This window comes from Corvus brachyrhynchos, unplaced genomic scaffold, assembly GCF_000691975.1.
Source record: "Corvus brachyrhynchos isolate BGI_N302 unplaced genomic scaffold, ASM69197v1 scaffold14, whole genome shotgun sequence".
NCBI classification, from domain to species: domain Eukaryota; kingdom Metazoa; phylum Chordata; class Aves; order Passeriformes; family Corvidae; genus Corvus; species Corvus brachyrhynchos.
The window spans coordinates 8806919-8833310 of NW_008239110.1; the positions used below are offsets into that span (position 1 = coordinate 8806919).

General features: G+C 41.3%; 1 protein-coding gene across 2 annotated transcripts in view; it reads right to left on the reverse strand.

Moving 5' to 3' along the window:
• LAMA4 (laminin subunit alpha 4) overlaps window positions 1-26392 on the reverse strand; it is a 100333-nt gene that overhangs the window by 49589 nt on the left and 24352 nt on the right. For both annotated transcript variants that reach the window (XM_017739583.1, XM_008637778.2), the window contains exons 3-8: window positions 17697-17821; window positions 13593-13673; window positions 8262-8476; window positions 4243-4338; window positions 2235-2386; window positions 1982-2092 (exon numbers count right to left, since the gene is read on the reverse strand). In XM_017739583.1, the coding sequence (XP_017595072.1) occupies window positions 1982-2092; window positions 2235-2386; window positions 4243-4338; window positions 8262-8476; window positions 13593-13673; window positions 17697-17821 (780 nt within the window). The remainder of the gene's footprint in view (window positions 1-1981; window positions 2093-2234; window positions 2387-4242; window positions 4339-8261; window positions 8477-13592; window positions 13674-17696; window positions 17822-26392) is intronic.

The window sequence follows — 26392 nt, forward strand, 5'->3', positions numbered from 1 at the left end:
TGATAAACCAAGTGTAAGAGTTAGTAGAAAGGTTTCTTGTTCCCATCTTCCAAATATTCAGGATCAAGCTACATGCTGTTTTACTCAAAACTCACCCCATGCAGATGTGGGGAGTTACAGGTAGTTACAGGAATTATATTTAGCAGGAAGATTTGCCTACAGTTGGTACACTCACCCTGCCTTTGTGGTTTAGATCAGAATCTGCACCTCTGAGATGTGGGGATGTGCACATAAAATGCTCTGAACAGAAAATGCTGCATGTCTCCGCAAAAACCACTCAAGGCCCTGGCACCCATTTTCCATAAATGTGCCTTGAAATAGCAAAGAGCTCAATATATTCAGAGTTATTATTGTGGTCTTCCACTGTCAGAGTCTGGGGTCATTATTTCCCTGCCTTTAGAAGCAACCACAAGTATTGATGTGGAACTAGCATTAGAAGTAGCCAGGAAGAAAAGACCAGAGGAAACACTGAATTTATTTGTTCAGGGACAGTGAAATTGAAGAATGAGGTAAGAAATCCTCAGATAGTACTGCAAATGAAATGTTATTATCTAAACTCACTAAATATTCATAGAAAACCTAATGCCTTAATCGGCCTGCCCACCAACTACAGAGAGAGACACTGAGGCATGTGAGCTCTGACAGATATCCACAGGTACGGAGCTGTGTGTGTGCGCTGATTTAATACAAGTTCTCTTGAATGCAGGCATAGTCTGTATAATTCTTGCATGCCCTTTCTGCTAAGTAAGTGTTGATTAAAAACACACAAACATAAATTTTCTCTTCCACTTTCCTTTGTGTTGCTTTTTTTGCCCCCTACTTGCTCCTGTATTTGAGTTTTAGTTTAAGGTATAATTTAAATTTGTCTTGTGAAGGAATTGGTAAAGTGAATATAAGGTCTGGCATTTTGTAATAAGCATGAAATATTATCTAGTTCGATGACAGCTGTGCCTATCTTTGGTAATAGCATAGAACGATGTATTTTACTGGTATATGTCTATTGTAGCAACAGAAAGATGTTTAATATTATCTTTTTGAAATAGAGGATAAGCAATTTTGAACCCTATTTCTTCTCTTAACATATATCATAGCAGTATTCTAGGGTGCAATGAAAGTGTTGTGGGAGCTGAGAGCTGATAACCTTAATTTTATAGCCTGGTGTTTGGATGGGGATGCAACATTTATGATTACGATTGTGTTAAAAATATCTGATATCTAAATATCTGATCCAGCTCCCATATCTGTGGGTACATGAAAAACCTTTTAAACTGGCAGTTTCGAAATATATTTTGAAATGTCTAATTGGGATTAATTTAATTTTAGGAGAGCATACATATAAAATAGATATAGTAAAAATGCTCCTAAAGTCAATATGCATTAGTTTAGTGTTGCTTACTTCACTTAATTTGGAATCAAAATGTGAATGAGAAAGGCAATGTGTCTATCCCAGATCAAACAATTGTGTAGGGGGTAGGTGGGAACTCAGATCCTGAGGGGAAGCTTTTTGTGACTGGTGACAAACCTCCAACCACACTGTACACACTTTTTAGCTCCTTCCTTTTCTGTGAAGAAGACATGATAAGTCATTCATGCTTTTAATTCAGATTTAAAGTAGAAAGTTAAAACATACAAATAGAGAGTTCTTCCAGCTGTCAGGGCACACCCACTCTTGTTTGGTGAACTTAAAGAGTCAGACTAGATGTTAAGAAATGTTTTTTATGAAGAGGGGTCAAACACTGGAATGGGTTTCCTAGAGAGGTGATTGATGCCCAATATCAGTCAGAGTTTAAGAGGCATTTGAACAATGTCCTTAATAACACGCTTTAACTGTTGGTCAGCCCTGAATTGCTCAGACAGCTGGACCAGATGATCATTTTAGGTCCCTTCCAACTGGAATTATTCTATACTTGCCTCTTATGCCAACAGGTGAATATGACAAAGTGCAAACCCTCAGAGCTTTGGCAGAAGGCTGTAAACAAACCTGTTCATCAAGTGTTTCTGCTTCTCTGAGGAGATCATTCATCTCATCTGCAGCATCATCAACCTGGATGGTCCAAAGTACAGCATGGTTCTTTTTTTTGGACATTGCCTCCTGTGTGTGGGGAAAAACAAGTCAAGCATCTGAAAACAAATTCCTTCTCTAGTGAGGGCAGGAATTGAAATTTACAGGAATGGAGTGGAAATTCAAAGATTCAAACTACATGGGAAAACCAAAATGTCATCAATGTTTGTACCTGGAGATGAGTGGTAGTGAGGTTCAGGTCATTCAAACGCCTCTGAGCTGCAACACCTGTAGAAATGCTCAGTAAAGTGGCTTTGCTTTCATCAATAGCCAGAACTGACAATCGGATGTCATCTGTCAAATCCCAAATACATTTATCGCAGCCTGATAAGAAAATAAGACAGCATAATTTTTTTTGGTGCTTGTGTCAGTTAACAGCAAATATCTTAAATTCATGTAATAGTGCTCTTGTCCCATGATGTTCCCTCTCTTTGTCATTGATGGTTCCTGATGGAACCCATTTTTCTTTCATTCTCCCACTTCCAAGGTCCCACAGTACAGTTATGACATTTCCAGCTGAGCAGCACCAGATGGGACTTCTCAAAGAGGCTGCCACAGGGATTCTGTAATCAGTTGGGAGAGAGGGAGAGGTATATCCTGGCTATTACCTAGGCTCTACGTGTCTGTGGCCCGAAAGACGACAGATGAGGGTTAAAAAAAACCAACTGCATTTTGTCAGAACCCCAAGCTCAGTATCTAAAATTTAGTGGTATGAAAAATAAGGATGTCCAGCACATGGGCTCTTGGCCGGCTACTTGATTACAAGGGCAACTTCTAAAAACACAGTTATAATGTGCTTGGAAAGTGCTTGTGCTGAACTCTATCCTTACTCCTGCTAGTGATTGCAATGCCACCTGCCACCTTGTTTTTAGTGACACTGGTGCCATCACTAAATGGAAGTGACTTGGGTGAATGTGAAACACAGATTCCTACAGACACTTTTTCTTGATATTTTAGCAGGTCCCAAATGTTTTCCTTCTGGTTGCTCTTCAGGCACATGACCCCTCTTCCTGGGAGTTGGTTTAGAAACCCATGTGTGCTACATGCTCTGCATTATATACGGGTATAAATACACTAACATTTAAAAAATACCTGTGGTACAATAGCTACAACATAGTACTCCATAGGCTTCCTATCATTAGAGTATGGGAGACAGTGGGAAAGGAACTGGCTGGTGGATATATGCCAAATTGTCAACAGCAACAATCTGTATGAGATGTTGTGCTGGCTTTGACTGGGGTAGAGTTAATTTTCTGCACAGTTAATTTCAGTGGCTAGTATGTGGCTGTGTTTTGGATTTGTGCTGAACACAGGGTTGATAAGGTAGAGATATTTTTTTGTTGCTGAGCAGGGCTTGCACAGAGCCAAGACCCTTTCTGCTTTTTGTACTGCCATGCTGGTGATGAGACTAGGGGTGTGCTGGAAGGTGGGAGGAGACACAGCCAGGACAGGCGACCCCAGCTGACCAAAGGGATATTCCAGACCATGCAACATCATGCTCAGTAAATACACTGGGGGGAAGAAGGAGGAAGGGGAGGACATTTAGAGTGATGGCATTTGTCTTCCTAAGTAAACATTGTGCGTGGTGGGGTGCTGCTCTGCTGGAGATTGCTGAACACCTGCCTGCCCTTGGGAAGCAGTGAATTAATTCAGTTTTGCTCTGTTTGCAAAAGTGTGTGTGGCTTGTGTGTGCACAAGTTTTCTGGCTTTTACCCTTCTGATTCTCTCCCTGTTCCTGCTGGAGTGAGCGAGCAGCTGCGTGGTACATGGTTGGTGGCTGGGGTTAAACCACAACTAGAGAACCATAAATTATATGCAAGATGTCACAGGTAAAGTTGTGAGGGCAGATTTTAGGGCCAGAATATTGTTTTTCAGGCAGTGTGTCTCAAAGTCTATGGAAGTGGCTTTGGTGAGACTTCCCTACTGCTCTGCAGCTTGTACTGGAACGTGCAGTCCGTGTCACAGAGTTGGAAATATGCCTGTACTCGGACAAGTGTGTGAGAACAGGCTTAAGTACTCAGTCAGCAGGACATTGTGTACATTCACACACTTAAGTGCCCTGTGGGACCACGGTCAAACTCCTGAGCCCACTGGAGTACAAAGCTCTTAAGTTAGTATTTGTAAGCTTCTAAATTTAAGAGCAATATTAATTTTTGGTGTTTTCATGATAAAGTTCTTACTGATGGTTGGGCAGTCTGTGTCAGTAGAAACTTCAGGACTGTCTGCGAGGCATTCTCCAGTTTGGCTGTCACACATTCTCCCTCCACAGCTACATGCTAGGGGAAAAGGAAAAGGCATTTGAAAGAAGAATATTAAAAATGTACAACTTCCCCTCCCAAGACTAGTGAAATTATTGTACTTAGGATTGTGCGTGGATATTCAAACCAATATCAAGAACTTCTTGGACTGATTTTCCCTTCAATACATAGAAAAAAGTGTTTTTTACCCTGGTCAAATTTGAATGAATGAAATATGAAGTGGAAAAAAAAATGAGAATACCTCTGCTGAAATTACTTGTTCAAAGCCTGGTTACAAGTAGAGTCAGGGAGGCCAGAGTTGCCCAGAAGGGCTATTGTGCATCAGTGTCTAGAGAGGGTGACATTTCATTCATTACATACATTAATTCATGTATTAAGAAAAGTGGGACAACTAAGGTTAATTATTAGCTACGAATCTCTCCACAGCCCTGTGGAATTTATCAGCACTGTGTCAGCCTGTCACTAAAAAGGCTTTGCAGCTATCAGGGATTGATAGTGGATTCCAGTTGCATCGTCAGCCTGAACATATCAAAAAGTAAATATCTCCTACCACTTACAATGAAGAATAAATGACGTTTTACATTTTTTCAAACTTAAGAAAGCAACATTTTTATTGCCAGCACAAGTGGCTTTTTAAAAAGTCCAGTTTTTAATCTAGCATCTCTAAACCTCTTTCAAGGTTTAATTGGCTTTTTAAAAGATATCATTTTAAAGATTAAAATATTCTTGGAACACTTCAATACAATAACAAAAGCTCAAGCAGAACATAAGAACAGCAGCAATCTGAAATTTATTTTGCTCTTGTGATTCATGGTTTCAGCAGAACCTCATATAACAAAATATTTTACTGCCTTTTTATTGCAGCCTGTTCATTGTTATCTATGAATTGTCCTTGTATTTACATTTCCCATTGCACATTTAAGGATTTGTCAAGTGAAAATTTGTAATACAACTTCAAACACAACATCATGCACTAATGTCAGAATAATTTTGTGTAAGTGGACCAGTGCTAGCAGAACTAATCTGTTTATGTACTAATGTAAGACAGAAATTGGTTATGAATTTTCTGATGCAGTTGGTGTTTTGGCCTTATCACAATCTGTGCCTTCCAGTTTTTGGATCTATGATTATTTTTAATTTGTTATTTCTTTTTTTTTTTAAGAAGTGAAAGAAAAGTAGCAGTTGAAAATAGAGATTTCTTTTTACCTGTATCGCGGGGACTAGGCTATCCCCAGGTAGCAAGACTAAAGTTAAAAGCTTAAAATTTTGATGAGATCGGTGTCCAAGAAAATAAAATTGTGTATTCTCATTTAAATGAACACCCGTGAGTTTGTTCCACAAAATCTTACAGCAAATTAATTTCAAAAGCAGTCTGGGCCATTTTTCAACTACTGGTTTAAGAGGTAACACGTTTTTAGTAAGGAATTAAGACTTTCAATGTTGCCATGGTTTGCTGGTGGGGAAAGCTTCTAAATTTACCTTTATTTCTGAGGGACATTTGTGGAGAGCTTTGGTGTGTGGCTAAAGGATATGTGGTTAGGAAAAAAAAAAATTAAAAGCAGCTGAAGACTACCATTCACAGCTACCCAGGTTTTGTCTTCCGTTCAAAAGAAAAAAAGATTATTTTAGATTGATAGAGCTGTTTGTTCATTTAGTTTTCTTGCCTTTTTTTGTTTTATATACCCTTTGAGGCACTCTGTGGAAACCATGTATGCAGACTGTCCTGATTCTTACACTAGTTTTGTTTCTGTATTTTCAGTTTAAAGAAGATATATGTCTTATTTCAGAATCATTTCTAATTGTTCCACAGAGCCAAACAAAGTATAAGCTTTCCCTGTGAGCTACACAAATAGTTTGAATATCATGGATGTATTGATGTACTGCAATCGACACAGTACTGTCAAGCACAGCACATTGTGGTGCTCAGCAGAAATGAAGATGAAATGAGAAGTGTGTAATTCTCTGAAACATAATACTGCAAAATCAGGATTTGCTAGAGTGAACTCCAAGATTAAATTCACTTCTGAAAAGAGAAAAGCTGTACCTCTCACAACATATTCAAGTGCCCAAGCACTTTCTATTTTTAGCAAAGATCAAACACTGCAAGGAAATCTGCTAACGAAGAGAATTACCACGCTGATTTGAAATCTGCATAAACAGCCTGTAGAGAGAAGACCTGTGTACCTCCTTAAGGGTGCCAACAAAAAACTGTACTGAGGCGATGAAAGTTTGATTTGAGTTTCGAAACTATACGCTCAGAGATGCCTTCCAAAATTGCTTATTGCGTAACCTGCTCAGACACTTGGAATGCCCTGTAACTCTCAGACTTCTGGCAAAGTTACTCTTAGGTGCTTGAAGCTTTTGGCCATGGCCAGGGCTCGATTGTTGCGGTTTGCAAAGTTGAAGTGCTGGGTGTGTTTCTCCTGCCTCATGGAATTCAGGAGCCACAGACTGGGTCCTATCATTCCTTCCTGGAAAACTGCAGTTAAGTCATCTCAGGTGAAGTGAATTAGGCAATGAAGCTCATAAACAAGGTTTCCCTTTTGCAACCTCAAAATCACAGACATGCTGAATTTCATGCATGTCTTGGCTACCTAAATCCAGGCAGGAGGTGAGTTTTGGGGCACGCCATTCCCCGCAGCTGATGTCTTTTTAGCTGGTTTTGGCTTTGGCTTTTGGGATCACTGTGCATGAGCACCATCTCTTCCTGCTCAGCATAAATAGAATTCAAGCACGTGATTTAGCAATGTGAGTTACACCCTGGAGATGGATACTCAAATTCTAGCTGTCACCAGAACATAAAACCAGAAAGGACCAGTAGTGGCATCATATGTGGCCCCCTACAAATGAAAATAGCAGCACAAAGGGCACTTGATAACAGAACATCCTCACAGCCTCCATTCTGTGAGCCCCAAAACACTTTATAATAATGTAGTAAAAAGCAAAGTCCAAGTGTACTGAGAGTTGCAAGAAGGATCAAGACATTGCTAAGTCCCTGAGGCCTGTAGCTCTGTACCTGTAGGTCCTGGAGCACTTCTGAGGTCCAAGTTGAGTGTATGCTTTGACTGTCTTACCTTTGAGTCAGCCTGAGGTAGGAATGATCTGTCTCCCTCCTTTGTGTTCTGGTCCTTGAGGGACCCCTGCCAAAGAGGCTGTGAGGGAGCCCCAGGACCTTGCTCGGAGCACCTGCATTTTGCCTTTAGCAGTGGCTGTTCCTAAATGCTTTCAAAGAGGATATAAACTTGTCTCCCAGAGCCAAAGCAAGGAAGAAAGGTATGAGGTCAAAGCCCTGTTTGGATCAAACTACATGTAAATTAGGAGAATAATTATATTAGAGGAGATAAAGCTTTGTGACCCCTCTGTGCAGGTATGTTTTGCTAAGGCGCTCTGGGTAGCACTTTACCAGACCCTGAAAGTACAGTCATCTCTTGTGTGAAAATACAGTAACCAGCATTACACAGGAATTTTAGGAAATGCAGAATATATTACCAGTGTGGAAACTAGCAGAAAGTGAGTGGATATTGGGTTAGGACATGATCCTGTTCCCATAAAACATACTTTCAAGTCTCTAAGCACCATCAGTTTAAATGGTCACAGTGTGGACAACCACAAAGGTGAAGACTCTGCCCAAAGAACTCTTAGGGACCCTTATTTAAAACAAGATTCAGGAGAACACAACAGTGCTTACATTAAACCTGCCCAGGTACTGGAGATGTTGGACTCTGGGGTCTGAGACTTGCTCATGGGACATGGAAAGAGATATTTCCCTGGTGCCTGGGATGATTCAACTGAACAGTCATCCAAATTATCCCATCACCTTCCTCCCAGAGCCACAGGTGTCTGACAACTGGTTCAGGCATCTCTAATTTCTGTGAGATCATCCACAGACCACGCTGTGCTGCCTGTTGCTCAGCTCTGCTTTACAAAGCTGTAGAGAATACCTGTGCAGTTTTTAGCTAATCTGGCGTCCCCATAGTAGCCCGGAGCACATCGTTCGCACTTGAAGCCGCTGGTGTGGTGCAGGCAGTTGCGGCACTGGCCGGTCACTTCATCACAGTCTTCAAAAATCAGATTTGGGTCTGAGTTGCCATTGCAGTCACATTTTTTACAAGTGCTTCCAATTAGCAAAGGGTTCCCATAGTAACCAGGGGCGCACCTGCAAGGAAGAGCAACACAGGCAATGACGAGCAATGACATTCCAATCTGCAACACCTTTTTTTCTCTGACCTTATTTATGTTACCAGGAATTGATCACTGTCTGCAGCTTCTAATGGACAGAAGGCTAATTAGGAGCTTTACTCCTACTGAGGCTATTTTGTGCTCTAATCTCAATCTGTACCGTTATATATTTTTCCCTTCTTGAACACCCCTGCTATCTCAAGCACACCAGTCTGCATTAATTTATTTTTTGTGCATGTCTTTAGCAGTGAAATAATTTGCTCCCTATTGTTTTAAAATCTGTGACAGAATTACTTTGGCAGCAAGGCAGCTCTACAGTGTTTATTTTGGTCTCTTTCAGCTCTGTATCTCACCAACTATATTGTGTTATATAGGAAACTGGGGTAAGAGACTGCATTTCAGGATCCTGAAACTCAGAGGAAGTCCAGGCCTTATTTCTATTATAAATGTACATAAAAAGTACTGACCAGGAAAGGTTTATAGAAATACTTCTGTGGTGAGGTATTGGGGTGGTTTCTGGTTTTTGCAAATAGAATAGGGCCTGAACCAGACTCTGTTTTTCAGATCTGTTTGATGTTAGCCTGTTGGATGAGGGTAAAAGGCTGAGAGTGGTCACCTGGAAGGGAGGATTCCTCTCTTGGTTTGCATCAGGAGAGAGGGAGGTGGGTACCAAGCACCACAGCGAAGGCCTGAAATGGGTCCAAATTTCTTATCATGTCTTGTCATTTCTGGGAAGCATTTCAGCTGAGAACTTTCTACATCTTACATTGAGAGAGATGTTGATACTATAGTGGTTTTTCAGAGTACAGACACACTGGTGATGTGTAACATTCCTGGCTGATCAGTGGCCCTAAGCTAAGAGGTAGTAATAGATTTGGTTATTTGGAAAGAAAGTGTCTCAGTTAAAGATGTTTCTGCTGATATCAGGGAATGTGCTTAATCCTACAAGCAAGGGGAGCTTTTGCAAAACAACCATTAAGACAAGGAGATTTGGTACTGGGGTGGGCATGGAGCGCTAATGAGGGTGAATCCTTGAGCGAGGGATTTTCTGGAGGAGTTGGCATCTGGAGCAGCAAGGAGCAGTGTCTGATGGACTGGAGGGATCACCTGGTAGGACAGGGGCAACCCACACTGTTCACGGCGTCACTGTGTGGTGGCAGGAGGGCCCATGAAGCAGAAGCCTGGAGCACAGAGATCAGGGGACTCATACCCCAAAACTGGAAATGAAGAATTCCTGCCAGCAGGGGAATGACTAGCTGGTGTAACAATTGCTGGCTGAAGGAATTGGAGGATTGAATAGTTGCTGCGATGATTTAGGTAAGGAGTATTTATTATAGTTCATTCTGGTTTATCACCATGTTGTCCTTGTCTCCCATCCAAGTCCTGTTTAAGATGCTGTTTTTTATGTCTGTTGTTGGTAAGCAGGGAGGGTGAGCATTCAGGCAGTTCAGATTAATTTTCCCAGATTCTATCTGGATACATAAACCATGGTCTGTTGTCTTCTACAATCTGAACACAGACAAATCCAGGTTCTGCCATGTCTGAGCCATGAAAATGTAGGGGATCTGATAAAAGCTTTGAGTTTTGATCTGTTCCTACATTTTCTGTTTTATATATTTTTTTCATACAGAGAGTAATTTCCTCAACAGTGCTTTGTTCATGTTCCAGTCCTGAATCCTCACAGTAGAAACACATAAAATTTTAAGCATCTTAATATAAACCACTTGGCTGCCTCAAATACTGCTTTTGTCAATGACAAACACTCTTTTTGTCTCTTTGCAGCACTGCCAGAGTCTTTGGTGCAGATTTTATCATTTGAGTGACCCAGATGTAAAGAATTAAAGTGTGACCGGGAGTTCTGTGCACCCCTTGAAGATCTGTGAATGCAACACTGAATGCATTTATGTCATTTATGATTATGATTTGGTGGAATCATTCCCCATTCCCATGGGAGTTAGAGCAGACAGTGATGGGTAAAGCTACTTTTCAGTCATGCCAGAAGTCTTTCTGTGGTTTTCTAAGATTTCAGTTTATTGTTTTTCTGTACTGAGGTATTTTCCAAATGATCATCTAATGTGGCCACCAAGTTCACAGAGGCCACTGAGTAGGGCTGGGGTCAGACCAGCCTTTTGCTCACTGTTGCCCACATCTACCAACAACAGCGTGCTACCCCCACCAGGCCTGCAATGTCTGTCCTGTCTCATCAGGACAAGGCCACTTCTTTCCCTTCTTTTCTGAAATATACTGTTCAGTTCACTTGCCAGGAATGTAGAGGACATTTCCTCGCACCCCCACAGGTATTTTGTAAGTGCTGCTTTTTATGGCCATCTGAGGCACGAGAACAGGTTGCCCAGAGAAGCCGTGGATGCCTCATCCCTGAAAGTGTTCAAGGCCAGGCTGGGTGGAGCTCTGAGCAACCTGGTCTAGTGGAAGGTGTCCCTGCCATGGCAGGGGCTTGGAACCAGATAATCTTTAAGGTCCCTCCCAACCCAAACTATTCAATGACTCCATGACTCACTTTTATTAGCCATAACTTCTCATCTGGAGCAGCTGTTTAAAGCAAAAAGAAACTTTTGGAGCTGAAAATAAATGTGTTACCTTCACTTTCCCCTTCCCTTTGCCTCTCAGTGTATCTCATAGTGCTGAGGCACTTAACTTGTTTTGAATACTGGATAGAATGTGAGAAGAGCAGAGGCCACTGGCTGGAAATATACTGCTCCATCTCTGCACTTTATGGCCTGAAAAAGTTAAGAGGTCTGCAGTAAATGTCTTTTCCTATATTGTATCAATAAATGACCCTTTTTGGCTAAAAAGGAATATTTCCTCTCCCATAATAAAACTGCAAAGTTATCTTTATTTCATTTTGCAGCCCTAGTGGCTTCCTGTAACTATCAGTGAGTAAGAAATTCCTCTTAACTTCCTCTTCTCTGGCAATGCCAAAAGAACCTTTTCCATCTATTTGCTTTGGACACTAAAGTGTCATTTGTTCGGTTATCTTTTTTTAACAGTTATGCATTAACAAAACCTGGATTTCATCAGTTACCACCCTGATGCTTTACTCCTGAAGTCCAGGAGAAAAACGATTAATTCCTATATTTCACTTTGGGAAGCTGGTTTTCTCAGTTCCTTGCAAGGGCCTCTGTGATTTCACGCCACCTTTTGCTGGCAAACATGAAGTGGATAGGTTTGTGCCAAGCCTCCAGAGCAGCGCAAGAAAGCCTCCTACACAAATGCCAGGGGAAATGGAGCAGATTGCCTCCTGGTGAGCTGCTCTGGAGATCCTACATGCTGCCTGAGGAGCAGTGTCCTGCAGCACACTGCACTGCAGTGCCTGTCACCGAGTGCTGTGGAGTGCTGGAAGGGAGAGCAGGGAGCAGGATGCAGCCTTCCTCTTCCTGTCCCTGGGGACACGAGTTGTTCTTTGGGCTTCGGGAAGGGCCTGGGGCAATGACCCTTCTCTCTCAGGATCCCGTGCCAGCAAGCTGATGGCACAACAGCTGCAGTGGGAGAAGGGAGTGGTGATAGTGCCCAATAGCACAGTGTGCCAAGTAGAGACTCGCTCTTTGGCAAGTGGGCAGGGACAAGCAATTCATCATCCAGCTTTGAAACACTTTTTGACTTTTCTGATACAAATGGGAGTAGGACCAGGAGCCTACCAGAAGGCAAGTCCTGTTTGTCACTGCTTGCAGCTTACTCCAGCAATTAGCCGAAGTTTTACTGTGGTGATGAGGACAGGCTGATTTCTTTCTGTAGCTTTTTCTGCACAGCTTTGCCTTCCTTGAGACAGATGCACTGTGTCAGGCTGGGTAGTGGCCATTAGAAAACAAAGCCGATGCTATCTTCTGCTGTTTCTATGCTGCTGCTACCCATTTCTTGGGATTTGTATTGCTTGTAGTCTGGGTTGACATTTTAATAATCATTAAGAAACCTCAATGACCTTTTAATTGTCTGCATTATCCTTTGTGTATAAACCTGACATTTTGAAAGAACAAAAGAATACAGTCATGGGCCTGTAAACAAGGGTGGGTTTTTATTTTTGTGCCATCTGCTTTCACTGTTGCTGTCATCATTTTAGTGATGTGGAGGTAATTGATGTTTTTGCATCATCTGTAAGGGGAAAAGCCTTTACTCATTGTTCATCTTACCTTTTCATATTGATTTCTCTTTGCATCTTAAGCATCCTTTTTTTCCCTTCTCTGACTGTTACATTAAGTATCATTTGAATTCAAGGCTTGCCCATTAATGACAGTTGACTAAAGACTTAAACACTTCAGGGGCTTTAAGGGAAAACAAAAGGAGATGTTCAGGAAGCCGTTGTCTAAGCCATCCCATATCCCTCAGTCTTTGTGTGAGAGGTTTTTAATTTATTGGCTGTTCAAGAACAATTTTTGAATTATAATCAGGTCCCTGACATTCATTGAAACATAATCCATATGTGTTCATAACAAGTAAGACAGCATCTTACAGCACATGAAGTTATATTTCTGCTGTATAGTTCCATTTATTTGTATCCTTTGTTATTCAGAGAATATTTACTGGAAATTCGTTATGAACATAAGGGAAAGTTGAAAAGCAACACTGGCCTATGGTTGTTTGCCTGACTTTATTGAATTATGCCTGTGAAGTGTATTTAAAATGTAACTAAAAAAAATCTGCATCCGCTTTAAGAATTTGACTTGATAGTGGATTTTCTCCTTTGCTTTTGTAAAAGTTATTTGGTAGAAACCTGCTACATATTTTAGAGGGGTGAATTGCAAGAGGCATTGACATGGTGGATATTTTTCACTTCAGCTGTTGTTTCTGATTTGCATTTTATAGTATTAAATTGCATTCCTTTTAGGAAGATCGCTACATGAAGGTAGACAAAGTGCAAGAACTAGATCAAAATACATCATATGTAAATGTCTGTCATATGCTGACGTGCACAGCAAATTTTAGTGCTTTTCAGTAGGAACTGAATGAGATCATTCAACAGACATGATTCTACCTGCTGAAAACAATGCATAAGATTTCTGCCCAATATGGGAAGATTCTCTGAAAAAATTCTGGACTTCTGTATTGCTGACCAACAAGTCATCCTATAAGTTTCTTACCTTTCACAGTTGGGTCCTGCATAGTTTTCCTTGCAGACACAACGCACACTTCCACTTTTTCTGTAACAGGAGACTGCAAAGCTGGAATTTTATTAGGATGAATAGTTAGAATACCAGGCAATGACAAACACTTGGGAATGTTTCTTTGTTACAGTATGGACATTTGTTGTCAATGTGAACTCTGGCTCTTGGTTATTCATAGCTGAATAGGTGTTAAGCTATTTGTGTAATTTACATTATACCCCTTCTTTAGTCTTTAGTTTAGGAAGCACTAATTAGTGTATAGCACTATGGAGCCATATAAATACAGATGTATATGTATGAAAGTTCTTGTCTTGCAGTGCAGATCAGACACATCTGCAGGTTTTGATACACACACTTTAGCTAAGGAGCTTAAGATAAATATGTGTGTCACGTGAACCTAATTCCTTCCTGTCTATTATCCCAAGGGGTAAAATATTGTTTGTGAAGGACACTGCAATGAGCACTTCAGGAACTGAGATTCTGGAATGGATGCAGCAGTTTCCTATGCAAGTCCTATAGTTTTCCTCAAATTCCAATCTTGAAGTTCTTAGTGGTGAAAACTGACCTCAGTAATGCTGTCCTCATTCACAGTAACTGAGGCTGCTCTACCATCTTTTCCAAGTAAGCTGGAAAGAGTCTGTGGCCTCTTCTGAGACCAACATGCCAAGTATGCTGACTGCAGTAATGGCTTGGGCTGTAATTTCTACTGCCATGATTCTAAATCATGGATTCCTTTGTTTTCTTATGTTTTCAGGATTTAACAAATGTTTTACTAAATATGAGACCCAAGGAACAGCAGTGGCCAGATGTGGAAATTGCAAATTTTATATGCATTTCAAACACAGTGATGGACATGGCTTAAATATATTTGCAGGAAGAAAGAGATATGGTCTAAGATGTTTCTAGTTAGTTTGCAACATGTGTGAATAAATTTCTGCCAGCACTAGAATGCAACCAGAGTAGAGAGTGGCAGCAGTTTCCAGCTGCAGGCCCTTGGTTGCTAAAACACAGCTCCTGAGTTGTACGGTGCTGGACAGCTGTGGCTGGGTAGCATCCATTTCACACAGGCCAAAAGACTCAGAGCAATGGGAAAGTGCAGGATCCATGCTTGTTCCAGGAACAAACAACATTGAAAGGTGACGAGAATTCCCGCATAATTTCAGTTTCTGCCAGCATTTCTCAATTGGTTGGACAACCAGAGACAAAAAAAGCTGTCTGGATATTTGCTGTTTCAAAACATTTCATATAACCAGAGAGAACATAAAATGAGATTCTTCTCACAGAATTTACAAATTAACTTCTGTGTGACTTTTACAAGAACATGTTGAGAAAGTCATAATAGTTTGGCAGGCTTCCTCTTCTTTCACAAAGTGTAATTCCTTCACGTAGTTGCAAAAACCGCATTGTGGATTTAAGTTATAAAGTAAGACTAAAATCTTCCTCATGTTTTATACTTTTTGTGAACTTCTAGGGGGAAAAAAGGCTTTATAATTCCCTTGGGTTTGAAAAGAAACAACATCTGCTGGACTGTGAAACAACCTCCATCCTCCTTTTTTTTTTTATTCCAAAGAGATGACATTATACTTTATGTGTAATGTCCAAAAGTTACTCCACAAGTTCCCAGGATAGAAGATAGGAAGATAGTCTGCTAAGAAAATCCAGAGACATTGCTGAATTCCTGGAAAAAATATCTATCTGATGAGTCTGTCTGTTCACAGATTTGGTATTCTATTTCCGAAGTAAGACAGAGTACAAAACAACATCCTTTGGATGTTCTTTTTTAAAGCCATTTAATGCTTCTCTGCTTCTGGTAGAGTTATTATTTTGCCTTACTCTTTATATGTAGTAGGATTAATGCAGGAAAATTGAAAAAAAACCCCAACTAATAAAGAGCATTTTTTCTTTGAATTTAGTTAAGCTTTAGTAAAGCTTAATGTTGCTCAATTATTTTTCTCCTGTTCCAGCCCCAGCTGAAGACTGTTTCTGTGGTCAGGTCTCTCTCATGCAAGAAGCTGAACAGGCAATTTCTGCATGTTATTTAAATAGTGGTATGAGGCAAATTGGGATGGAATGTTCCTTTAATTATTACCTTCAGGACTTTTCTGATGGAAAACCAAAGAAGTGAAGTGGATTTTTACTGAGATATTTTCAAAGGGGGGACAACGTCATAGAACATAGAATATCCTGAGATGGAAGGGTCCCCTGAGGCTCATGAAGTCCAAGCCATGTATTGCTGCTAATGTTGAGGCATTTGCATTCAGGCTCCTTGCAACTTTTTTTCTCCCTTCCCAATCCTATGCTGTCGAGTTTTGGGTTTGGGATTTCCTTCTCTCTAGTGGTCTGGAATAGCAGAGACATAACGTCCCTAGGTAAGGAGTGTGTTGAAACAGGGCCTCTGCTTCCATCTCCCATAGCACCGGCAGAGAAAGGCTGTAGCCCAAGTCCCTGCAGGTCCCACTGCACTGAGCCGTGCTCAGTGGCCTGGTGGACCAGCCAGCTCCCAGCTCTCAGGGAGCACTGCTGCAGAGCTTGTTGGGCTGCAGGATGAGGCAGGGTCTGGGTGAATGCAGACCCAGTCACACTGTGTCAAATCGAGCTGTAGGGAGCACAGACCAGACCTTGCCTGACCGACCTTGCTTGGCAGAGCTCGAGGCTCATGCACTAGTGCCTCAGGCATGTGCAGCCCAGGCTGTGGCTCAGAGAACCGCTTCTTACACCAAAGTGGCTGCTTTGTGCCCAACAGGTTAAAAAACCAGTTTGCTAAGGAAAAAACCCCTCCTGATTGTTGTATTTCTACTTTTTCAGGCATCACAGCTGCTACTGAAACTGGAAGAAATAGTCTGCTTCATCTGAGAGCTTGCTCACTCCTAAGCCTTTCTACATGTGAGCAAAACCAGGTTCTTCCGCTGTTTCTGAAGGATTTTCTCTGTAATCCAGGCAAAGCTGAAGCTTTTCAACAATAGCTGTTCTTCACCCCATGGCCCTTCTCACATGTCTGCAGCTCACTGCAAAAGCCAAGAAGGAATATGTGGGAATTTGTCCAGGGTGATTTGTTCCTTTGCCAGTTTGAGCCCTGAGCAGATGAGCAAAACACAGCTCATTCCACCTTAAGGTTGTATGAGTAATCCTATAGCAACAGCAAACAAATACAGTAGGGACAAAATTCCCTTTGCTGTGAAGTCCTGCTGAAAGCAGAATGGGAAACAACACGAGAGGAATATCTAGCTCCCTGAAAAACAGCTTCAGCCTGTTGGCAACTACTTACTATCATCCGCCTGTGGTGGGATTTGCATAGATACCTCTCTCCCAGAGCATGAATCTGAGCGAGAGGGAGTTGATAATTTCTTTCAGCTGCATTACTGACATGCCACTAATTGTTTCTAATGGCTGGTTGTGGCTTGTATTTTTGTGTTTTCTTTGTTTTTTCTTGTTTTTTCTTTTTTTTCTGAAGGCACGAGGCACACAACATTTGGAGTTCCCTGACTTGGTCTGGGTTTTCTGTCAGGCTTCAGACTTTCTTACCCAAAAATACCTGGGCATCAGCTGAAAGGGCACTGTACCTGTCACAGGGTCCTCCAACAATTTCCTTTGAACTGTTACTGTGCTAACCAGATCCAGCTGCTGTACACTCAGGGGACTGCAAAGCCATGCCTTTTTTGTCTTTGGGTTTACCCTTCAGGTGACATGGATTGAACTTTCTGTCTGTCTTTTTTTCCTCTCTGTCTCAGCCATGTAAATCTCTCATGCCACCTTTCTTGAGAATTGTACTGTAACGGATTTTTAAAAGCAACCAGATAACTGAATAATCTCTTCTACATAAAAGGATGAACTTGAACTAGCTCATTCTCCTCCCTCTTGGTAAGAATTGGTATGAGCATTTAAAGATATTTTACACATTCTAAATGTGAAATGCTGTTTCCTGTGATTATAAACATGAGCAGCTGGTAGTCTTCTTATTTTCCCCTGTGTTTTTCGAGGGCAACAGCCTTTGTCTCCTGCATTCAGGAAGGGATGCTGACCCCACCTTGGAGAGGGCCAAAGCCAACCCAAATCAAAGAGAAGCAAAGACTCTTTACATACTTGGCAAGTGCTGGCAGGGGACAGGGGCAGGGCTGGCAGAAGGTGGGCACTCCTCTGACAACGTCACCAATGAAGCCATCCAGACACTGCTCGCAGTGCTGTCCTGTTGTGTTTCTCTGGCAGTCCTGCAGTGGAAAGAGACAGAATGGTGAAAGTTAAATGGAGGTGCTGCCTGATTCAGAAAGACATCACTTAGCTGAAGACCTGGCCAAGAAGAAGAATGGCCAAGATCACCCTTGACCTTTGTCTTGGGGTGTCTTGATGTATTCCCTATGCCCAGAAATTAGTTTTATGCCTTTCTATGCTTTTAAACTGAGAGCAGAGAGAGAGAAAACTGAGCAAGCTTCTCAAAGCAGTGCTTTTCAAGGACAGAGACAGAGATAACACACTCTCATTCCCTGCATTTTCTTTTCCTTCTGCTGCTGCTGGGCTGTGGGGAGAGGAGCAGAGAGGCACTCTGCTTGCTTCTTCAGCAGTTTTTCATTTTTTTTTTCCTCCAGAGAATTGAACTTCATTTTTCCTGGACTTTCAGATTTTTTCCCTTTTTCTGCTGGACTGCTTCAATATCAGGACACGTTGGGAGGACTTTCCACCGAGCACAAAGGGCCTGGCCCTGGGCCAAGTCCCAGCTCTGAGGAGGAGGGAGACCAAAGGGAGGACTCTGAAATTTTCCCAGGTTTTTCTCCACAGCGAGAGATTTTATTATTTAGCATTATTTTCCTTTTCCCGTGTGTTTGTTAAATAAATAGTTTTACCTCTTTCACTTTCCTTCGAGGAAAAAGTTTTTTTTTCCCAAACCTGGTAGGGGGGAGGGGTGGTTTGTAATCTGCCTTCTCTCAGAGGATATATTTCTAATTTTGGCTAAACCGGCACAACCTTTCAAGGTATTGACAGATTCAGGCAAACAAGCTGACACAGCTTTGAATAAAAATACTATAAATTATTACAATGACCAGCAGGAAGTGTTGACAAGGTGCAGCACAGGACAAAACAGACATAAGTAGCTGGCAGGTGCTGGAGCAGAAGTGTCAGAGCTCCTCAGGTGTAGCTGCCAGCCCTGTTTTGAACTGCATGTGCCAGAAGGGAAAAATCCCTTTTAATGACTCCAAAACAAAAAAGAAGAGGTATCTGCTGGTAAATACTGCCAACAGACTTGAGCCCAGATACAGGTTTCAGCAAGACTGCTTCTGGGACTTGGTGACTGGAAGGGAGCATTGGGAGCTGTCTCACCAAGGTACTTTAAAAGAGTAGGAAGGATGCAAAAAAGGTTTCCACTCTTGCAACTGTGAAGTTTTGCAGTGTCCCTGAACCAGAACTCTCCAGTTACAGAACTTTGTATGGATACAGTGCAGACACAAACAGCTGTGCCAGACTTGAGGCAGCAAGGAAGCAGATCCATGGCAGACATATGTGGAGAAGTACTCTATCTGTGCATGTTTGCTGTAGGTTTGGGTTAGCTTCCTTGATTCTTTCCTTTTCTGAGCTAAAAGCATGGACCATGGAAACTGCAGACTGACAGATGTGATTTCCATGCCTGGGAAGATGACAGTGTCTGTAAGAAATAAGGATCTCTGAGTACATGAATAAGCATCTGATTCAGGAACTCCTGCTTCACTGCTGCATAATGGTGCAAATAGGAAGGGTATGAAGCGGAACCAGAGGATATTACCTATCTGGCCTTCCACGAAAAACCAACTAAGTTGAAAGGAAACTTGAAAAACTTTTCTTTTGCAAACTGAAAACTGATAAAGGGTAGGAAGTTAAGGGTAGGATATAACAGTAACTTTTCGGAGTGGGAAGAGTCACTATTCGGAACACCTAAGCCTTGGTGCTGATATGAGTTTTGTTCAGTATTCACCAGTGTCTTACAGAAACAGAAAATGTAGGGCTGCTCAGCTTAGACAGAAAGGCAGGAGGTGTGTTTGGGTTATGAATAATTCGAAGGTTTGTGACTAAGCTGAATGCAAAACAATAGTTCACCCAAATTCTGTAATACAAGAACTGAGGGATGCCAGGAGGCAAGTGTACTTGCAGGGTTAGAAAGGGGTTCCTTAGACGAATTAATGAGCAACAGATTTATAAATGGATATTCCAGGGACTCAGGAGGTATGTACCCTGTGACATACTCTAATAGAGCAGTTGTGGGTGATGGTGGAGTATGAAGCAGAGACTTCAGAAATGGGTCAGTCTGGGTGCCCTTGTAGCCTGGACCTCCCATTGCCTCTGCTGGTGATCATACATGGGCTGCAGAGATGTTCAGTCAGGCCCTGCGTGGGACCTCTTCTGCTACCTGCCCCAGGAGCTAGGAACCGACAGGAGAGCTGTGTGTAGGATTTCAGGAGTGCTCAAAATGGGAGGGAGCTCCCTAGCCTGGGGCGAGGGCGCCTTGGTGTCTCTGTGGCTGGAAATTCCTCAGCAGTGCTGGAGTGGGGATGGGTGAGCTCAGCTAATCAATTTTCCACCTGTGGCAGCCCCTGCAGATTTGAAACTCGCTCTCTTCTCCAGTCATGGTGTGTTCTTTGAAGAAAAGAGTATGAGAGGAATGAGATTAGGGAAGACATAATGAAAATAAATAGTCAAGCTTCACTTGCACAAGCATTCCTAAATTAGTTTTGTATCCAAGTGTTGTGACTTCTATTTAGCAGCAGAATTTTGTCATGGCAACATTGATGTTTTTGGTTTTGCTCGTAAAAACATATCTGATTTTTTTAAATCAATATTTCTTCTTTGAATTCCTTAAAGGCTCCCCCATTAGGACTCATTATTTTAGCTCAGATCCTTTTTGATTCTAGAAAACTTTGCTTGTCTTGCTGCATACTTTATAGTCAGAGAGAACCCGTTGCACAGAAATTATTTCTTTGTACAAGGCTGTCATTTGGCCAGAGAACTCTACAGCAAGTAGAACAAGATGAGAAAAAGGAAAAAAACCCAATTTTTATTTCATAGGTCTTTAAATAGATTAGCCATCAATAGTTTTAGAGCTAAAGGTGTTTTTTCTTAGTCATATTTGCTGTAAGGGATAAAATACTTAGTATATGGAAAACCGGAGGGTTATTTTAACTAAGGGCCTCTAAAATGAGAGAATACTGGGAGGAAGTTTGAATATGAGGAAGAGGAGGAGAAGGAGGAGGGGGAAAGAAGTGCACTGATCACAGCGCATGTGGTGAGAGCCAGAAGGCTAATGGAAGGCTAATACAGTTTAAAAAATATTTTACATTTGTCATTATCCACTGAAAAAGTGATGTTAATGTACCACCAGTGAGACATGAGACCGTGGGCACTGAGTGCTCAGACACTGAGCCACCCTGTGTCTGAAGCACTGGCAGAGGTCTTGGATGGGCTCTGTTTGATTGTAGCCTGCACTGTGTTTGATCAGTTCACTTCACCTTGTTTGTCCTCAGCTCTCCAAACAACACATGGGTATTAAGAGAGTCAATCTGCTGCTGGTTTCCAAAGCTTAAATACTATTGCAATGAACAGAGCTGGACAGCAAATGTTGCTTCTCAAATCTACAGTTTTTCATCTTCTAAACTGAACAGAAGTGAAAAAGGGCTCTTTTACCCAGCTACCCCATTAACTGAGAGCACTTTGTAGTTTTTCTCTGGTTAGTGATTATATAAAAGTAACTTTATCTTATTTAGCAAGACAGAACTTCTGTGGGTATTTAGAACCATATTTTTACAGTGATAGAAAAAGTGTTCTTATATTTAATGTTCCATTATTTTGCATCTCCAAGTAAACTGCTGAGTGCATTAAGCCCAAGAGACATATCTGAAGGCAGGGAAAACATCCTCCCTGCAGCTCATGGGTGATTCCCAGCACTGGGTGACACTGGCGTGGTAGTTTGAGAAAAGTGTTTTGCTTCTCAGTGGATAATTTTCAGTGGATCATCAATAGCAGCCTGGCTTCTAAAAGCTTCTGTATGGATCTACAGCATGTAATCATTCATCCAGCAGCGGCTCGTCTGATGACCGAGTGGCTGGATTGTATTTGCCGGTGTAAGAAAATGTCTTAGCTGGTCTTACTACTCTGGTCTTACTGAGGCCAACAATCTGTGTGAGCATTTCTACCTGGCTCTTACTGTAACTATCTGTGCACACATGAAAAGAACATGAAATGGTGCTGTGGAGGAGTGTGGGGTGTTACTTGGAAATGATTGTCAGCACTGAGCTCCTAGACATATTTGATGGGAAAGTAAAGCTGGAACCACTGTTCTGAGAACACAGTGATGCAGTTCTTTTCAACAGATACACTTGTGCACAAATAATAGTGAAAAGCTTGTTTATTCTCTTCAGGCAATAATACTAGTACAAGTTTCCCACCACAAGACAAACATGCTTGTGTAAATTAAAATAACTGAAAAACTGAGGTGGGAATCTACCCCACCTTCATTTAAGAACCTGAACTCGCAAGAGAAGAACTCATTCAAATGGTCTTCAAAGGCACCAGCTTCATTAAATCTGCCATTTTTGCAGTTTTAGGGAAGTTATTTCATCTGAGGGATAACAAAGTGCAATTTAGGTGGTCTGGACCTTCTCCATAGGAAACAGGTAGCAGACTGGTTTTCTGTGTACCCTCTAAACATAAAGAAAGACAGGACCTGCCACAGAGTGGTGCAGAGCACCAGTTAGACCAGTGTCTCCATACCATCCACTCCAGGGGCAATCAAAAGTTAATACTTAGCCCTGCCTCTCCTGAAGTCAGTATATCAACAAATCCGCCCTAAAACCACAAATAAAACCTCCCAAAAGAACAGGGTCTTAAATATTGCCTGTGAAATCTGGAAGTGTCCTCAAACCTTGATGATCTTATTACTTTGGAGATGAAAACAGTCATTGTTACAATATATCAGGAATTGTCGGTTTGTTTACCTTTTTTCTCCCTTATTACTTGTCCTTCTGAGAGACAGTCTTTTAACAATTGTTAATGCAGAAGATTGCACAAGGAAAAGTAAATAGATGCAGGTGGTTTACATTGCTGTGCAGTCTGTATTTGGAGGTAGATTTAGACATCCCCTCACATATGCTCTCATATCTGAGGTTACAGAGCTGCATAGCATTGCGCATGCCAGCACACCAGAATATGTTGCTATACCAAAATAATAATAAAAAAAAGAGTGCAGCATAATGACTTGAAAGCCAAGAGTTGTACATGTTTTATCTTTTCCATCTATGAGGTTTAGGATTTCAAGCTTTGTCTCTCCAGCCATTGTGAGATGCAGTGTTAGTTTTTAGAATTTCATATGGAAGGAGGAGATGAAGCACTTAAAGTAAGTACGAAGTATTGTGCAATTTTTACTGAAGTAAAAACACTGGTCTAAGTAAAAAAAAAAAAAAGAGGATAGGTACAAAACTAATTTCCTGGTGTGGTTTGGGTCAAAATACCCCCTCTATCTATGTCAAAGTTTTGATTTGTGGACCTTGTCCTGTATGAGTACAGTGGGAGCTGATGCCTTGCCAAATGCACCTGGCCTGCTAGTTTCTCAACCCATCACTTGTGGCAGCTAGCTGTGACAAATGTGGCTGAGCAGGTGGGAGAGCAGCAGCAGCCCCTTCCTACAGTCCTGGCCTGATTTTCTCTGTGCCTCCTACATGGCTGTGCAGGAGTGGAAACAAAGTGTTGGGGGTCACTGGTGCATGTTTTCAACAGTGAGCTGGACAGGACAACAAATACTAAGTTTAGACATAGCTAAGAGGGAGGGAAATAGCTATACCTGAGAAAATGAGTTGACTAATACTAATGCTTTTGTCAACTTCTGCATTCTAAAATGCTCTGGAGAAGAGAAAGGCTGCATTTTAGCATGAGATTGTTGCAGTTCTGGCTAGATTTTCAAACTTATATCACCAGTGCTGTTTAGATATCTGTAGCCCATCTTTGCAGAAAGAAGCAGTGAGCTATAAGCAGCAAGGCTCCTTGTGTAGGCAAAAGTACCTAATGAGCTGGGGAGTTTTGCTAGCTCCCTACTGCTTTTTGTTCGTGCTTGATGGATGGTTGTAGATCCACTGGCAGCTCTCCAAACCAGCCTTGGCAACCATGTGGAATGTATTATCCTCTTGGGCAAAACTGCCAAATCTGTTCCAACCTTTCCACTCAGCTGTAAACCCAAATGCTTAAACACAAATCACTTCCACAACAATATGCTCTATTGTAAAAAAATTCCATAAAAGGCGGGAAAGGATCATTTGGTCTTTCTTTTCCAAAATGGTCACATTTATTTATTTATTTATTTACTTATGGGTATTTGGATGCCCTATATAAAGACTGATCAAATATATGGGACTGAAATCATAACAAACCACTTAGAGATTTTTAGGGAGACAACAAGAAATTTACACTTCACCTTCTGCTAGAATGCTTCCTCCTGACTCACTTCTTCTGTTCTGTGTTTTCATGCATCTAGGAAGATCTAATCTCCATTAACAGTAGAAACCTCATGTAGGGCACTGATAACTCAGTCTAACAAAAATTTTGCCTGGATAAACAGCTTGGTATTTTTTGAAAACTTCCAACATTTCGATCCATTTTGTTGTGTTCATTTGGAGTCATTGTCATAGCACATTGCAGTCGCCTCAAGCAACTTCCTTCCTTAGACTGTGCAATCAAATTTTTTAGTATGGTGAAGCCCTGACAATTGTACTACTTGCACAGGATATGACAGCTTTAGAAAACCTGTTCCACCTCCATAAGTTACTCTTTCCAGAGCTGACCATCACAGCCCCTCTGATGACCAGTCATTTGAAGGCCACTCCCATGTCTGAATTTTCTGCTGTCCAACCCTCAGTGGAGGTGCTCTAAAGAAATAGGTCAGCTGTAGATTGCTGGTGGGGTGCAGTCTGGGGGATGGTGAAGGAGGCAAAACATTCCCTTAATATCTTCCTCTCTTATTAGTAGCAAAACCTGATGGGCTTTATGCAGGACAAATGTACCTCCCTGGTCTGCAGATGACCACTTGAAGCTCTTGCAGTTTTACCCACTTAATATCACATATATGCATGTTTCTAAAATCAAAAGCTAGAGCCTGAAAAGAGACTTAATTTTCTTCTCTTAGCCAGAACTGAGAAAATTATGTTAAAAATCCAAAGTCCAAGATAGCACAAAGAATTGGTGTTTCTTCCCCTACCAGCCTTGCATGCATCACCGGATGGTGTCTTTGAAACGAAGCAGTATTTGACATCTCTCTTTTAATGTATCACTAGTAGAGCTTATGCTGTGCTGGCTATTCTTCTTCTAACACTTGGGTGATTTTCTATCCTAACAAAATGGACTGTGTGTCCTCAGTTTTAGTTACAGGACTACGTGACTGATTCCTGCACTGGTTTTACGAGGACATCTATGCAAGAAAGTCTCTGTCTGCAATAATTTCTTCTGTCTGGTTACCTAAAGAGATTGTTGATTCATTGATTGTGTCATTCAATAAGCTTTTAATGACTTGTAGGTTTGATTTGCACTCTATGAATAAGCTGAGAGAAGTTTTGAAACAGAACCTCAAGACATATATGTCAGCAGAAATTAAAGATACGAGCACTCTACCTTAAGGCATCATTAAAAAGGGTTTAATTTTATTTGATTTTGAATTCCGGGCACAGGCCAATGAAAATTTCATTAATTTGTATGCTGTGGGAACTTCATTTGCCAAATTGATTTGAGGGATTTGCATAATGTGATGGCCTCAGAGCATCATATGGGGGCCCAAACCTTTAATTTCATCCCTTCTGAAACAGAGTACTTTTTCCTTTTTGTACTGTCTTGTCCATTTATTCAGGTCTTACAGCTTAGTTATTACTATAAAAAAATACCTACCAACCAACCATAGTGTTATGATTACTTTGATGTTATTGCTTCCAGCATTGTTAGCAGAGCTAACTTTAAAAAGTGATGGGTTTTTTTAATGTTTAAATCATTCCATTATGTTGATAAACATGCAGATAAAGAAAACCTTAACTTTGGGGAAGATCAGTCCTTCTAAAGATCCTCTACTAAAGACATTCTGTATCTATGGCTCAAGGTTAAGGTAAGATGTGGTTATGGTGGAGAGTCCATGAGTGATAAAACTTTAGAATGCTGTTGTATCTTGGAAGCAGGGAGATAGCAAGTTCATACTCATGGAAATAGAGGATGACAACAGTAATAATGTGGGATAAATACATGTTTAATTTTTAACAGCCCATTAAAAGGTAACTGAATGAAGAAAATCTTGTCTTACTATCAGGTGTGGTGGTTACCACTGCAAGAGTTATTGGAGTAGTTTGCCTAAAAATTTGAGAACAGAGAGAATGATGAGCTCTCCATACCATGTGGTTTTACCTCTTCACAGGAACTCCCAGCTCTAGAGGTACTGACTCGTTTCTGCCCCATCAGGCTTTGGCCAAACCCACACATGCCCTTCTCCAGAACAGCCCTTAGGGAAGGCTCCTTTGTCCGCTGATACAAATACAAGTCACATTACCAACCATCAAGTCACCTTTTCCTAAACAGAATGAATTCATTCATTTGACATGCTTCTTCCTGCTGTAATTCAAGTCCCATCTTTCTTTCTCTAAGCTTTTCTTCTCCCTTGCTTTCTCAGTCACATTTTGCTGTTTACCAATTTCATTAGTCTTCCAAACTTCTCTGGAAATTTCCGAATCTTCAGGAAGGTCCTGTTACTGCTGCCCCCATGGGCATCTCTGGTTCTGTTTTATGCTATCAAACCTTTA